General features: G+C 47.6%; 1 protein-coding gene and 1 non-coding gene across 4 annotated transcripts in view; both read left to right on the plus strand.

The window, feature by feature from the left end:
* LOC147198633 (tomoregulin-2-like) overlaps positions 1-13970 on the plus strand; it is a 65110-nt gene extending 51140 nt beyond the window's left edge. For all 3 annotated transcript variants that reach the window (XM_086123864.1, XM_086123866.1, XM_086123865.1), the window contains 5 exons: positions 6087-6235; positions 7800-7847; positions 8059-8167; positions 12525-12683; positions 13522-13970. In XM_086123864.1, coding sequence (XP_085979990.1) covers positions 6087-6235; positions 7800-7847; positions 8059-8167; positions 12525-12683; positions 13522-13618 — 562 coding nt within the window. In that variant the 3' untranslated portion in view covers positions 13619-13970. The remainder of the gene's footprint in view (positions 1-6086; positions 6236-7799; positions 7848-8058; positions 8168-12524; positions 12684-13521) is intronic.
* A 769-nt stretch (positions 13971-14739) lies between these two features.
* trnas-aga (transfer RNA serine (anticodon AGA)) lies at positions 14740-14821 on the plus strand. Its single transcript has one exon. It is a non-coding gene; the product is annotated as a tRNA-Ser (tRNA).
* Positions 14822-17197: the final 2376 nt, after the last annotated feature.

A 17197-nucleotide genomic window follows, 5' to 3' on the forward strand; every position in this document is an offset into this window, starting at 1 on the left:
GCGCCGCGGTAAAAATAACTGGAATGCTCGGGCTCAAATGCGTCACGAGTCCGGTCGCATATACCGAGCGGACTCTCGCCAACGCAACCCGCTAAATGCGCCGTTGGTTGAGAATTCACGAGGGTCCGCCGTCAAAACAAACAACGGCGTATGGCGCGCTCGCTTAGGTGCGAAGACGACCCAAACCGATCACGCATCGCTTTCAAACACGCTGCGGACGCAAACACAAATGTGTAACTTTTTGTAATGCGGGAACGAGTACCCTTGATTTTCTCCGACGCGCCCCAAACCCATCAGCCCGATCGATGCATTGCGCCGAGAATATTTGCGCTGGATATTCAGACGGATCTTTTCGAGATTTTCATCAGGAGGCGTCCATCCGCCGTGCAAAACAACCTCATCTTGATTAAAATGACAGGTTCTTCCAATCAAGACAGCAGCTGATTCCAATCATAGCAGCTGCCAGTTAATCAATCCGGTGGAGAGCAATTGCCGCCGTGCCAAACGGTTTCATGCGACATTCCTGTTTTTCAATGGAAAGATTTGCGTACGTGCGTGCGTGTTTGCGATCACGAGCGGGCGGGGCGTTCTGGGAAAAAGTGTCCCGTTTGTCGTGACGCGCCGACCCGGCCGGAGCCCATCCGGGTCTGCTTTCTGTTTTCTAAGAGCGACTTGACTCGAATTGCGCGAGGGCTCAACATCAGAGCGAGAACGTGCGCTTTCAGACCGTGGAGGCATCGCGTCACTTCTCAAGCCTGTGATGGAAACGCAAGCCCGGTCCGGTTTTCAAAACGGCGTGCAACGGCAGAAAGTTCAGCTCGGCTCTCCGCAGCCTCTCCGATTGGGTGATGGTTACCCGCCCCCCACAAAATCGAAACTAGTGAAACTTGTGTCAAATCATCTTCAGAAGGTTTACCAGAGATCAATCTTTGCCGCGCTTGATGGCTTGTCATGACTGCAGTGAGCAGCCTGCAGGTGACCCATTTTTCTTTTTTGCCGGTGCGCCCGCAGACATTGGGGATGATTGGATTGCCTTCCCTCAGCAAAAAGACGGCTGGCACCGCGACCCGATGCCAGATAAGCAGCCGTAAATGGATGGATGGATAGCCCGGGGGCGGCGTTTCTGACAACTTCTTTGCCCTACTTCTACGGCGGCTATATTTAGCGCCGTTGGTTTTTCATCCCACTTGTGAAATGAAGCCAAATTCGGGCCCGTTTTGACGAGACAAAAGACACTGACGAATGCGACGTTGACGGTCCTCCGGTCAATTCCGATCGAGCGCAAAATCTCCAGCCCGATCAAAGGAATCCGATGACATGATGATTATTATTAGAACGTGGCAATTAAAGCCAATGCGTGTTTGTCTATTTGCGCCTTGTGATTGATTGACCGACGACCGATCCGGTGTAGGAAGGGGCCGCCGTCGCGTTCCGACGCCGTTGCGGGCGTTGTCCCATTTCCGGCTTTCGAGTTTGATAGAAATTCGGAATAGAACTCTCTTTGCAGGGTACAGTATTTTATTTTTCAACAATAGATGGAATAAGTAGCGCAGTTGTCAAAAGAAAAGATGTCCGAGCGGAAAGTAAAGTGAAGATATGAAATCCACACCAACGTAAAAGACGCTTTTTGTCGGGTTCTTTTGGCCACACTGAAAGATTTTGTCTCACCGCCTGGAAGTCGGTTTGCCCGCGACCCGGCCTCGGCACGAGCCCGCCATCCTTCCCGCCGCCGTCAGTAGATCACTCCGCCGGACGGGGGCGAGCCAAATGAGCAATTTATCCTCGAGGATCAATAGCGTATCCTCCAAAAGCCGTTTTGTGGCGCGAAACTGTAATTACGCCCAAAGGCTTTTTCCGGGAGGTGGATGTACGGTGACGCTCTGGGACGCTTGCTCTGGCGAGTTCGCGCATCCTGAAAATAGCACCGGCGGTTGTCAAAAGACGCCCTTTTGGATGTTTCAGCATACGGGGCATTCGCAAATAGAAATCCCAGGCATCTTTCAAAAAAATTGCTCGATTAAAAAAAAAAAAAAACATATATAGCGATGCTTGCGCGACGTCACAACTCGGTGGTTGCTGTTACCGTGCCAACCGGCGGCGGAGCCGAGGGGACGGCATCGTTTTTGTTTTTGTCGCCGGCGACGAGCGACATAGTGACATTTGGTGATGATTTCCGGGGACTGGTGGAGACGTTCGCCTCTTTGCGTCGGGGCGGCAACAACGGGACCGCTGTGTGTCGCCTTCCCAAATTGAGGTCTCGTGTCGGTCTTCGTTGCAATTTTAAAATGACAATGAGGTGCTTTCCGCTGTTAGTCGGGTGTCTTGATCTTATTTAGACGGATCACTCATTCCTTGGGCGGCTGGCGGGACTCTGCTCGCTATGCGCGCGAGGCGTAACAAAAGCCGCAACGATCTCGTTTTCTTTGACTTGCGCTGATCCATCATCACGAGGCGATGCCGCCATACTTTGCCAAAGCCCGCCATTTCAATCAACATCGACATGAGCCGTATCATCGAGGCCGACGCCCGAGGATATTTGTCTGCGCGTGTGCGTGTCGGACGGCCGAATGCCTTTTGCGAGAGCCGGGAGAAAATCAAAAGGCTGCGAGAACAATGACAGATTTATAATTACAGTGTCTACCATCTGCCTGGCGGAGGCCATCAGCAAAGTTAGTCCTAATAAAAGCTGACACGCAGCGGAGGCCCGCGCCGCGGGCGCTTCTCTTATTACGGAAAGGTACACAGGAAACGGCCGTTCGTTGGACAGACTTCAGACTCGCGCTGTCGATTAGAACCTTTGCGTCGGGTTCTCAAATTGGCACGGCTGTCCAATTTCTTTCATTTCTGTCCTCGCTGAGGTCGCAGCTGAGCTGCGGCCAATCCTTGCCGAGTTTTGCAAGAAGCGGGCAGGATAATGCCTCATAAGGCCGCCTGCAGAATTTATTTTGTGAATACACAACAAAGGAATAAATAAACACTTCTGAGACAGTCCAGTCTCCTACATTTTAATGACATCTGATCGTTCTGTTGGAGCTCGAGGAAATGTCAAGTGGGGCTATAGAATTTATTTTGTCATTTCCTCGTTTGATTTTTTTTTTTTGTTTTGATGCATTATTTTCAATTTTCGTAGTTTCATTGAAGTAATCGTTAATTTACATTTTTCGGAGGCGGTGAATGAATGCCTCTTGAGTCGAATGGAAGGAGCGTAGCTCCATCTAGTGGATGCATTGTAGATTGCGCCTTATAATCCAGTGCGTCCAGTATATGAAAAAAAATTAAAAATAGCCCATTCATTGAAGGTGCGCCTCATAATGCAGTGCACCCTTTAGTGCGGAAAATACGCTACTCTGAGTCAAGTCATTATTTGGAGGATGACTTTTTCCTTTTACTCGGGTGATGTTATTCTGAAGTCTTCCTGGAGTACGATTTTTGGCCACTTTCACAAGCCCTGCCCAAGACGGAAAAACTTTCAGCATATTTTCGTTCCGGGTGAAAATATTCACCGAAGCATATGATTTGAAATGCTTAGTAGATGGATAGCATTACCGGGGAGATGGCAACAATGGATTCCGAAGCACCCTGGGTCAAATTGACCCAGGAACGCGATCGTTATTATTACATTTGAGGATTCGGAGCTGTAAAGAGGCCCTGGCTGACATTTTCAATCATCAATTTGGTCACACGGGGAAGACCTTGAAGCAATTGTCTGCCATTTAGTGAGAAAGGGAAGCTTCACGTGTGGCCTCCAAGTCTCATGGAGAGAAGCGGAAGGCACGTGACACCACCCGCCCCCATCCCCTCCCTCCCTCCGCCAGAGGCTCCGAAGGGGACATTTGTATGTTTGTTGAAGAGCATTTAGCTGCATAAACGGCATTTTAATATGCCATTGCCTATGAGGGCAAAATGAATAAATGACAAGTTTAATCAGTCTGTCTCACGGGAATTTAGGACAGCTTGGAACATTACAGCCCGATAATTAAAAACATTGTAGGATGTTCTTTAACTCAGAGAAGGAAAGAAAAAAAAAAAGCTAATTATGACAAAACTGATATTTATTTTATTTTTGCTACGCACTCCTTTTATCTTATGGGTCAAAAACTAAAAATAACTTGGAGGCAATAGTAAAACGCAGTTTTTGAGAGAATGTAACTTCGTTGTTTTGTCAAGCACATACAAAGAAGATGGTTTATGCCTTTGGGGTCATTTTTTGGAGCCTGAGCTCTTTTTACCTGTCCAAAACAAGAAATATTTTGAGAGATTATTTAGATAGACAAAAAAAAAAAAGGAACTTCCTAATAGCGTGTATAAAATCTCGCTTTTGGTTTGATTTACTGTACTGAGTCAAAAGCAGTGGCGGGCCGTGCATTTCAACCTTAGGCCTTCAGTGACGTCGCATACATGAACACAATATCGGCTCGTCAGGCAGCACTTCATTTCAGGAGCATTTAAAACCATCAAGTATGCATTCACAAGTAAGAGCAGGAAACTAAATTGACAGATATTGTCAAAAATAAAAAGATTTTAAAAAATACTAAATAAAATGTCACCCAAATGACGCTGTGTGATCATAAACAAGTCTGTCCAATACATTGCGCAATGTCGCAGTTTCATATAAGACACCAAACACACAATAACAAAACATACTTTTCTTTGAAAATAAAATCAACAGATCATTTGCATTTTGAGAATCGGCTGTACAACAGCAAATAACTGAAAATGTTGAGCAGCTGAGATTGAAGGAATTTTAGTGCACGAAGCTGACTACAATGCACCATTATAAATGGCAGGTGAGCTGATTTATTTGATACATTTTTGCATCTTTGTCATTTTATTTAATTAATACTAACGAAATGAAATAACAAGAAGAAATGTAAAATAAAATTCATTTACTCACCAATGTAGTGCCTGTTCACTGAGCTGCAGATCTACGCGAGTGTCCCCAAACGTTTTTAAACGCACCGTAGCTTGTAAGTGCCCAGCCGTGCTCCGATGTTTCCTTGCTGCCTTGGTAAAACAACTTCAATCGGTAAATCCGGTGGAAGGTCCGTCTTGAAAATTGTGTGGAAAGTAGTCCTGCAAGCAGATCAACGTCTTCTCCTTCGGCCATTTTGGGTCAAAATGCAGCAAAAGCTCCCCCTAGCAGGTGCTAATCCAATCACCGAACGCGCACGTCCAGTGACGACGTAAGGCCGGGGCAGACTCGTGATCTGATTGGCTATTGCAAGTTGACTGTGCCCGTTCATTTACAGCGCACAGGGGCCTGCTCTGGTTAATCTGAAGGCTCCGAGCAAGTTTAGTTTACCTGGCAACACAAGCTATCTGAAATATGATTGGTTAAAAACTCTACCATAATAAATAAGTTATTTATCGAGTGTTATTTGAAATAACATTGAAAGCACTCGACTATGTGGAAATAATATGACGTAAAGAATACAAAGAATCCTTTTGTTGACATATTTATGAAAATAAAATAAATTAAATTTGTTATTCTCAGAAAAGTAAATGTATTAAATTTGCGGCTGTTGCCGCAGGTGGACGATGGACGGCGACGTCGTCCCCACTCGAAACTCAGCCGGCCGTCGTGGCGTGCGCACGATACACTTTCAGCCTCATCAAGATAGCGTCACGGTGTAGAGGGAAGTAAACAAACTTTTTGGCATCATGGCATGCTAATGCTGGGATATTATCGGCACCCCCAAGTTCGTACTTTCCATTCAGAGCTGTTTTCAAGAAGCAGCGAAATGCGCGCTTTTCTTATCTCTTTGTTTCCATTGTGCGCTCTTTTATCGGGCCAGCCTTCTGTGCGGCCTGTTTTTTTTTTCTTTGTACAAAGTTTCATCTATTTCGCTATTGTGCCACACTGAATATATCAAAACATCATTTGAACGGGATTACAATGGACGCCCCGATGTCCCGACCGAGTAAAAGCTTGACTGTGTGGTTTCCCTCGAGTGTAAGAAGGTGTACTTTTTGGAGGGGGGGGGGGACATTTTTAATCAACATCTGGCGATGAAACAGCCACGGCACGGGTGTTCGACATCCTGTACAATGGAGTGACACAAACAATGGTTGTGTAACTGCGGCAGGTGCGTGTGCAACATCGACTGTTCCCACATCAGCTTCAATCCAGTGTGTGCCTCGGATGGCCGTTCCTATGACAACCCCTGCCAGGTGAAGGAGGCCTCCTGTCAGAAGCAGGAACGCATCGAGGTCAAGCACCTGGGCCACTGCCAAGGTCAGACTCAAGATTCCATCAACATGGCAAAATGTCACAAATTAATTGAGCCTTTCCTTGTTCTTCGGGAGTTTGGAATTGATGGGCCCGCTGCTTTGCGGACTTTTTCATTGGATTCTGTCCTTTTTTCTTGTCAATTCTGTTGTGCAACCAGGTCGAAGCGATATGTCAGCCCATCCGCCCATATTGTTTTGTTTCGGTCATGTCAATGTTTACATGAGGTCAATTCAGGTTTTGAGTCAAAATTCCCCTTCGGGAAACATCCGGAATAACAACAGAGCAAATGTTGACTGACCAAGAGAATTGATTAGTGAAAAAATATTGAGCTGCTATTGCATATTTTTGTCATAATTAATGGTTCATATGAAATCTTTTCTGCCAAATAACAGCAAATTGATACCAAATAATTTTTGGGGTGTGCATCGTGACCACGTTATATCTGCCCGCCCCCATTTGCAGGAGCTGCCTTTACCGCCCGCTTGGCAGCTCCTGCACCTCCATCCACTCGACAACACGTTTGCGCTAATCACAGTACGGAAACGTCTGCAACGATAATCTGCCACCCCCGACATACGCTTAGCTGGCGTCGCGTGACAGCATTACCGGCCATTAATTACCTTTTAGTCTAACGTCTTCCATTTGGATTCCGTGTTTGTTTTGTTAACGTTCCAGGCATTGACACGTTTTATTAATCAGCGTGGTTAAAACCCATGAAGTGATGCTTCCCCCCCCCCCCTCCTGCTATTCCATGTGGTTGAATCTGAAAATGTGCCGATTTTTTGTTGTTTTTGCGGGGGCGGCGGGAACGATCCTGCTGGATTTTAAATTTGTCGACACTTGGGGTCACTCTGACGGTTGAAATCGGCGCTAGGCGCTGCCACGTGTGCTTTCCGGAACAATTGGGCAAGCGTCGGCGTCGCCTCCGCGGGGGACAATTGATTAGGGACGGCAGACGAGAGCTTTAAGAAGTCATTGGGGGCCGCGCGATCAGCCCCTTAAGGTGCTTTGGGACCTGAGTTAGACGGCTGCATTGCCACGCGCATAACACGCTTTGGGGCGGAATAACTCGCCGGATGACGACGCACTTGATGCGGTCTGTCGCAATCAAGGGGAAGCGAGAGGAAACGGCATCGGCCGTTGCTGTGAAAATGCAGAAAATGCTTTGCTCGTAGTGACGGTGGGAATACAAAGTCTTGGCCTTTGAAAAGAAAACAGCCGCAATATACTGAAAATGAGTGGAAAGTGGCTGCTTTGCGGTTTATTTTCCAAGGAGCAGCAGCAGCAATAAAGCTCTTATCTTCCGTCCCCTTCAGACGCTTCTCCTTTCGAACCTTTTGTAGGGCGTTTAAAAAAAAAAAAGAGAAACTTTGAGCCTCAAAGGCAGTGTCCGCATTGATATGCATTAAGTGGCAGGTGCGCTTGCTCCGTGCGCCCTTTTGCTGAGGTGAAATCACACCGAATTCCCGGGCTTCCCACTGTGGCATTTGTTCAAACGCGTATCTGCTAATGGCTCGGGCCAGAGGTTCCGGCCTGGGATCAACGGCTTGCTCTGGCCTCTTTCCAGATGGGAACAAAGGCGGAGACGGACATTTCGCGCCCACCGACATCACCGGTAAGTGTGCGCGTTTGTCGCGGGTGCCAACCAGCGCACGGTGATCTTCATTATGCAGTATGTAGATCTCCGTCATCCCTCCACGATGGATGATGGAGATCTACTCGCGCTACTCGTGGCTTCAAACGTGCACACGCGTACGCGGTGGGTTTGTGTGTTGCTTGCACGCATTATGACGAAGGCTCCACTTTCTCACTTTTTCACTTGTCAGGAAACGGACAGGCAGATGGCCTGTACACGCCGTGTCCGGATCTCTACAAGAACTATTGCGTACACGGGGAGTGTCAATTCCCCAGTATACCCGCCCAGCCCTCATGCAGGTACGCGCACGCGCGCGCGCGCACCCGCGTACTGCCGCCGTGCATTCCATTCACACGTGGTCTGTCGAGAAGAGAAAAAAAAAATTACCTTCACAATGACACTCCGCATTATGGCCTTAACGTTCCACATTCACACGTCTGAAGAGAGTACAAATGCAGAATTGTGCGTATTTACAGCATTATTTTGAATTGCTGTCATTCGTTTAAAATCGCTGCATTGTGTTTTTTTTTTTTTAATTTCTGTCGAACACACCGTCCCAAAATTTGTATCGCTCATGTTATGTTTACACGAGCTACGATGGTAAATATTGTGATGTGGCGCCGACTCGTCATCAAGAAGAAGGAGCCATTTTTTGGCAGCTGCGTCGTTGGCGCGGCTGAGCCAAAGAGAATTTAGAATCCACTCGTTCAACAGTCTTGGGTTAGCGGCCAAGTACGTTTTCACGGCTTTGTTTATATTTGTCCGGTGCTACGGCTCTGGCAGTCTCACCCGTTGCCCAAAAAAAATGAAAATAATAATAAATCAATACAATACAATACAATACACAACAGCTGTAACAAAGCGCTTAACAAAACATCAAGTAAAATAATAATCACAACACATAACCCGAGCCACTTTTCCCTCATACGCTTTGTTGTATGAAAGCGGTTTGAGAAAGAAGATGAAAGAAGAAGGGGAAAAAAAATGGAAAATGGGTGGTAAGACTCTTTGGGATGCTGCCGTCGGGGGTTTGGTCCTCCCCTGGGACTTTGCAGTGTTTGACCTCCTCTCCTGCCCTTGAAGACCCCATTTCAAAAGCCTTTTCTTTGATGCGCCTCTTTGGCGGCACTTAATTCACATCAGAAAAAAAAAACAACAACAACAACAAACAAATAAACAAACAAGAAAGAAACAGAGTTCCGATTTAGAATGGCAAAGAAGACTCGGCTCCAGCTCTCTGAATGTATTTGAGCGCAGCACTGGAAATCCTCGGATGCCTTCTTTTCTTTCTTGGGGACATCCATTTGCGGCGCGTGCACGTTCAACGCACTCGCGCATAATGCGAGTGCCGGCGGACACGCTTTAACTCGGATGATTCAGCTTGGATGGCTATTTTTTGCAATTGGCTTTTGTTTTCGCGAGCGAGCAAGTTTGCCTTACCTGGGAGGCTTTGTTTCTTGCCCGAGGAGACGCTAATGTGATGCCGCTGCATTCCTAGATCCACGTTTTGTTTGGGCGCCAAACAACAACAAAAGCCCAAATATTCTCTGAGAAATATTATGGATTTTTTTATTTTGTTTTATTTTATTTTTTTTACAATTTCAAACACTTCCGAGGCATCTTAAAAGTTTGAGCGGCCCATTTCTTCTTTTGCTGTTTTGAGGGGGCGGTCCTGTCTCCTTTAATTGAGTGACCGTACACCTGCCCTGAACACTGCTGGGCCAATAGAGAGTCGAGCTTTTGTTACCATGATGCCTGTGGGCGGAGCTATGGTGTCGAACAAGACAAGCGGCTTCAGCCGAGAACGATAAAATAGCAGTGTTCAGCCCGTTTTGGGTTTTTTTTTTTTTTGCTTTGACATGCCAACAAAAATTGGAGTTACGAATACTGTATGGTGGCAGTGAACTCAACTCACTTGCCAGCAAACAGCAGTTGGGCATCATGAACAAATCTTCCAAACAGGCTTCAAGATGTTTCCTGACATTTCCAAATGAAATTTACCTAATTTTGAAAGGTTTGATAACTTTGTGTTTTTGGAACAGATTAATGGCATTTGCATTCATTTCAATGGGGAAAGATGTCTTGAGATTAGTATAAATTACGATTGTGGTCACAGACTGAGTTTGACTGATTGCTCACGGCACCACCGTATGCACCCATCAGAAGCAAGCGCTATCTGAGCATCCAAGAAAACTCCCTGCAGCTCCGCTTACCTTTTGGCTTTGCGGTGACCGCTCCAGACGGTGTCGACTGGCCGCGGCTTGAAAATGGCAGGCCTTTACCCAGGCGAGCTGCCAAGTCATGGGCGGAGAAACTCACCGTAGGGGGCGGGGTTACGCAAATCAAACAAAGTGTGACATCATATCCAGCCGAATTCAGAATTGCTCAGCCACATTTTCGGACGGAGAATTAGAATCTCTGGTCGGCGGGTAAAACACAATTGTCTTTGTTCTCTAATGTCACACTTGATGGGTGGCTAGTCACTCCGGTGACCAAACCCTCCCCGCAAGCAGTTACAATGTAAAATTCCGATATTCCGTCGCCTTTAAGTACATTTGAGTTTTAATATAATGACCAGTCTTCAAAGGTCATGTATTTAGCGCAGTTTCTAGTGCTTGGTCCTCATTAGTGATGAAGCCCAAACTCAGCACCAACTCCAACATTTTTTGGCAGCAGCAGTGACACAGGCGCTAATGAGCCTGCGTGTGCAACTGCACATTATTCTCTCCGCGACACAAAAATAACACTTGAGCGCAGACACCGGAGACTTGCCGTCTGCATAAAAGCACAATGAGAAACGAACACGGAAGCGCAACAACAAGCACGCAGAGGGAATGTGTAATTGTACGGCTAACACTTCCATCATTTACAGCCTGATAGTGGAGCAGCCAGAGGGTCTGGGCGTCTCTCTCAACTACTATCTCCCCCCTCTTCTGCTTTCCTCCCCTGCTTGTCGAGACTGACTTTTGTGCTGTTGTTGCAAGAGCTGCGCGCTCAAAGATCTTTGCTGCCCCCTGCTGGCCGCGGGAATCAACATTTTGTATCCCAATGTGAACCCCCCCCACCCCCCCAAAGAAAATACGGCAAGGTTGAAACGTTCGCCTCACTCTGCGAGATGGAGGGTGAACTGTGACAACTGTGACTGTGTGCGTTTTGTACCAAACAAGGACCCACTGTTGTTTGCCGGGTAACAATCCCCCCCTGAGACCGCCGCAGCCAGAAGGCGGCTAAGTGGAAGACGAGATGGCGAGGCAGACAGGCAGGACGATAAAAGGTGGAGCATTTAGCTCCTCATCCGGATTGGGCTCTGTCTGTCGCGGCATATATCTCACGACCGCATTGAACGTCGTTGCAGAAAGCAAAAAAATGGCCGCCTTCGTCAGGGCTGCACACCGACCTCAGACCAGAGAAGCGTCACCACGGTTCTTGTCTGGTTACTGTTGGCTTTTTTTTGCGTCGTTTGATGTATTCACTATGTTCGCGAGAGCAGCCCCCCCCCCCCAAAAAGGGGTGGGGGGGTGCCCAGTCAGTTGATTCAATCGTGTCCAATTTATCATCGTCAATACTTTGGTTTATGACGAGGATCCAGCGACATCATACAAATGTCTCCGTAAATCGGAACACACGTAGTCACTCCTACGGCAAAATATTGTATGAGAAACACTCCCGGGCCACATCTGCCTCATAAAACAAACAATCAAAAACACAAATAACAAGCAAATTATTTCACAGATCTTGTTTTTTTTTTCTACCACAAAAAAATGTTGACTTCAGAGGAATTACGTTATTTGATCGAATGTTACAATGTACGAATCGTGCTCGCGTTAGAATCATTCACATCTGCGTCCCAATGCATCGTGCGTGTCAAACGCTTTCCCCCACCCGCAATACGCAATTGCAAGGCCAGATTTCCGCAGCGCGCTGCTATTCCCCACCGTTGCGACCTTCAACCCATGTTTTGATCTATAGTTCAATGGCGGTTGTCGCTTTCACTGATAACAAGACAAGCTCAAACTGTGAAGCGGCTCGTTTGCGCACTCTCATCGCCATGTTTTGCATTGATTATATTCCACCTAACTAGAAATTAGGATGAGTAAAGGGACAAAACCTGGGGAAAAATCCGATTTTTTTTTTAGTTTCTTTGTATAATGTGCTTGCTCGTCCTTGTCTTTGCCACGGATTGCCTTGCCCCCGTTTCCTCCAGAGAGTCCATCAAATAGAAACAAGGCCGACTCTCAGCTATTCAAATAAATGTGACTTGCTAAACTATAGAAGCGTATTGCTGACACAGCAGAAAAACAAATTCAAAATGGCGTGATAACATCATGGGGCCCTATTTTCGTGCCCAGTGCGTGTCAAGTGCAAAATGCGATGTTAACTGTGCGCGAGAAATTGGGGGTCGTACCTTTGTGGGAGTAAACACAGCCGACTTGGTTCCAGGCCGTTCAAAGCGGTTCCCGTCATTCCCTGTCGAAGGAACTGCAAGATCTCCCCTTTGCGGATGACGTACAGTTGGCCGCTACAAATCCATCCACCCCCAATCGCGTGTCTGTACTCGAAATCTATCACGTTCTAAAACGACATCCAACTTTTTTTTTGGTCTGGCAGCCATGCGCTTCTTCCGCACTAAACATTTGTTGTCGGCCTGCGTCGCAGTTGCCACTCAGGTTTCAGCGGACCCCAGTGCGACACCAAAGAGTACAACGTGCTCTACGTGGTCCCGGGCTCCGGCAAACTGCACTACGTTCTCATCGCCTCCATCATCGGAGCCCTGCAGGTGGTCATCATCTGTGTGGTGGTGCTCTGCATTACAAGGTGAGTCACGCGCTCATACCCGAAGCGCTGAGCCTGACTAACGAGCGCAGGCGGGGCACCCCGGTCTCACAAAGGGACTTTGACCCGAAAGGTCATCTTGTTTGTGTGCTTTCCTATGCAAACGCGGATGCAAGCGCGTCTGATCCCAAACGCTTCTATGAGAGTCATCTGTGTGACTGACAATTTATTGCACCTGAAGTGAGCCTAATAAGATGAGCACTTGTGAAATGTCAGCGGGACAGGGTGAAAGCAGTAAAGAGGGGAAATACATCCCACCCCCCTCAAAAAAATTAATAACACTGACTACTGCTAGGATATGATCATAACGAGCCTTGTTGCCTAGTGACTCTCAGTACGCTGCAAAGTAGAGCCACTTGTCTTTTTTCAAGTGCGCCGAACTTGTTTAAGTGAATGAATTTGCACCCTGCTTTAGCGGTAGTAGCATCCATCGCTTCCACATCCTGACTCGTCCGCCCACCGTACGCACGCCGTGACAAGTATGCACAACCTCAATTAAAGCGATCGGTCAAAACATTCGATCCTCATTCTTCTCTCCTCCCGCCACGTTCGTTTTGGCTGAGAAACATCCGTAAAAATTGTCCGTAGGTGTGATGGTGAGCGCGGATGGTTGTTTGTCCACGTGTGCCCTGCGATTGGCTGGCGACCAGTTGAGGGCGTAACCCCCCCCCCCCCCCCCCCCGCTGTACGAAGGCGCCTGGGATAGGCTGCAGCACGCCCGTGCCCCTGCCGAGGATAAAAGGGATAAAAGTTATGGATGGGTGGCGATTCCTTACTGATAAGGTTTGTTTGTTTTTTTTCTCTGTGGTTCCCCACGCAGGAAGTGCCCTCGCTCCAACAGGATCAACCGGCAGAAGCAAAACAATGTCCACTTCAGCTCCGAGAACACCATGCGCGCCTCCACTCGACTTATCTGAGCCTGCCGGACGGAATTTGGCCGTCTGCTTTACGGGAGGCTCGTCTTATTAAATGTGCCCCCCCCCCCGACCGCCCACACACACTTTTTAGAGCAACCCCCCCCCCCCCCCCCCCCCCCACACCCTCAAAATGTAGGATCTGCTTCCCCTTAGTGGCTGGGCCCTCTCTCTCACTCTCTCGGCCGGTACGTCCTCCCACAAATACCCGTTGGAGGACGAGGAGCTCCGAGAAAAGACAGAGCTGGCGCAGCGGCAGACTCACATACACGGAGAATGTGGAGGACAGCGTCACTTTAAAGGTTGTGCCAGAGAGCACCATCAGAACTTGGACGGGAAACAGCATGGAGGGGGAGGGGGCGGGGGCGGGGGGGGGGGGCGCTGAGAATACTGAATGTGCGTATGTATGTGTGAGTGTAAATTAGAAGTGTGAGTTTTGGTAGATGCGGGTTAGCCAATGTCTGTCATTTGTAGGCGAGGGGGCAAAGCAGTAAATTGGGAGTAGTGCAAAGCAGGGTAAGGGGACTTTATTTGAGGATTTTTTTTTTCCCCATTTGGGGGGGGGGGGGGTGGGGGGGATGCTACACGTGATGCCTTGCACCTTGTGTTATAGGAGACCGCGGAGGTCACAATGTTATTCTAGAGCTCTTCTCCTTCTTCTTTGGTTGTGACAATGACTTCAGCTGCAGTATCTTGGGTTCCATGAGTTATTACTACGTTGTCTTGATGGAGTCATTTTTTGTTTTTTTCTTCTGTAAATGTAAATAAATAATTTATATCATGAACCGAAGCGCCGTGGCTCTTTACTTTCATGTTGCGTCAATACAAGCTGTGCATATATTTTGATATGGACCCAAGTGACTGCATCGGGCATCTGTTGGAAGAGGGAAAACCTTCCATTTCAAACATGGCCGCCACAAGACAGCACACAGCACCAGAAACTGGCAAAGTTCAAAGTCGGGCGCCCCGATGCTAATTAAGACGAGGCTCCGGAAGTCATGCTGTCGAATCACCCCCCCCCCCCATGTCAAGCAAATTTAGCACGGTGGTCACATTTGGACTGTATTATTTTCGGGCACTCTGTTCTTAAGGCCAGAAGAGGGTGCCGTTACAACACAGCAGCAGTTGTCGTGGCCGAGTGGTTAAGGCGATGGACTAGAAATCCATTGGGGTCTCCCCGCGCAGGTTCGAATCCTGCCGACAACGTAGAAATGTTTTACTAATTTCCACTCGTCTACTTTTGTGCTCAAGAGACAATACTATGGGTGAGGTGCTGAACCCCGTTCCGCGTGATCAAGCACCGAGTAGCCGGACAATATTGAACAGGCCTTACAAGAAGTCTCAATGCATGAATGAGTGTCATCTGGCTCTTCTTTTTTTCTCTTTGTATCGGTCGCCAGCCAATAACGGCACACACCGGCAAACATTCCATTTCCCGTTCTGTCTCCCTCTGTTGGTCATTGTTTTGCTTGTGTTCCTCTGGACGGATTGTAACTGCGAAAGTAAATTCCTTTTATGTTTTCCATACTTGGCCAAAATAAATCTGATTCGGACTTACAACCACGCTGCATATGCAAAAGCTTTCATAAATAAATGAAGTGTATTATTATTATATTTTTTTTAAACATATCTCACATGGAGGAACGACACGTGTAGACAGATAATATAACAGTACTCACTCAAATGAAAACATTATATATATACTGTAGATCATGTACTAATACAGTAGAATGAAGGGTATTTTTTTTTAGACCGACAAGTGTTGTTTTGAAAATGCGTTGCAGTTTCCCTCCAAGTGGAAGGGGGGCGCTGCGGCGGACACCACAGGCTGGAATTTCCTCTGCATTTTCTGGCCTATTCCGCTCGCCGCACAACCGACAAAGCGAAAACCACCACAATGGACATGGTGACTGCTCCAACAAAAGGACCTCGATGACGAGATGTTGCATGTTTTTTTTTTTTGGGGGGGGGGGGCAGGTGGGGGGTGGGGGGCGCTCCATACTTTGAAAACTATGGTGAAGAACGATTGGCCAGTAGAGGCCACATATTGATTTTGCCATCAACAAATTGTAAGCCATCCACTTGGGGGAAAAGATTGCCCCCCTTTTACTTTGAGAATGGATGTTTTGGCACTTTGAGAGAGCGTATCGTCGCAACGCATCAAATAACAGCAATAAACAAGACGGCAAAGCGTCCCTCATTGTACTCTATTGGCTTTTATGATTGATACGACCGGAAACACGCACACACACACGCACGCACACACACACACACACACACACAGACGCGCGTGCGAGCTTGCCAAGGCCACATTTAAGTGAACATTTGTCCCGACGCATGCTGTGTTGTGAAAAGAGGTCATTTGGAGATCGCCCGCCACCCGGCGGTCCATCTTCCACCCCTGCAGGAGCTTTTTTGATATAGCGATGAAAAGATGCCGATGCCTCCTCCCGAGTGCGCACTCGACCGACGCCCCGCTCGAGCCGTTCAACAATTCAAAGCGTTCTGAGCAGAAAAAAAAAAAAAAAGATGACACCAATAAAGCGTGATCGTTCAGCATCACATCTTATGTGAAAAGGTCTTGGTTTGCTTTTCCACATGAAAAAGTGGATGATCACCTTGGAAAAGACAAAAAAAAAAAAAAGAGTCCAAAACATGACAAAAGTACTTGCTCTCTGTACTTAAGTGCGGGTGTTTGTGTCAATAAAATAAAAAAGACTGACTGAAAAGAAAGTTGACTGATTTAACTCAAAAGAAAGTTTTTCAAAAAAGTGTTTCAGATTCTGAAATCCAGCCTATTTTGACAGCGAGGCCCTGCACTTTCATGCCTTCACCTCTAGAGAGCGCACAACATAGATTGGCCTTTCCAGCGCATGACCCGTCAGCGTCTCGCCCCAGGAAGAGCAATCGTCAAGTAACCTTTGGTTAAATGGGAAGTATTCTTTCATGAAATGCGCAAGGCGTCCGTCTCTGCACTGGGAAAACATTTTGAAGGTTTGGGAAAAACCAGGACCCAATGCATGGAAACATGTCAGACAATCTGGGAGCAAAGCCTGCACGCGGTTGTTTGAAGCGCCGCGTACTCGATTGCTCAACGGAGCGGCGCGAGCGGATATTTGTGTCGGGCCAAAATTTGGGCCGCGTGTGCCGAATGGCACCGATCCACACGCCGAGACCTGAATGTACTCACCGAAGTGCCCTCCAGGGGGGGAATTTCCACAAGGACATTTGAAATACTGTGCGTCGCCCGAAAGAATAGTTCAGGTTGTTTTCAATCACCGCAGTCGCATTTCACTTTTTATTGCAACTCGGTGAAACCTTTGCAAGGGGTGGTGACAAAAAAAAAAAAAAAAAAAAGCCCAGGATAGCCTGTGTGGGCACAAATGAGCTCATTGTTGTGACAGGGATTTGCACTTTTCCATGTCAGAGTGGCCCGTGACACGCAGCTCTCAAACGAGAAGAGAGCGGAAAGCGGGGGCCACGGGAGACACACTTTGGAAACGTCAACGCGCGCACAAAGGCAGCGACGTGCAGGAAGGAAAATCATCCTGCGTTGATCCAGCATGTTGGGGGGATGAAACA

Source organism: Hippocampus guttulatus, chromosome 11 (assembly GCF_054856545.1).
Source record: "Hippocampus guttulatus isolate MCC_2025c chromosome 11, RoL_Hgut_1.0, whole genome shotgun sequence".
Classification (NCBI taxonomy): domain Eukaryota; kingdom Metazoa; phylum Chordata; class Actinopteri; order Syngnathiformes; family Syngnathidae; genus Hippocampus; species Hippocampus guttulatus.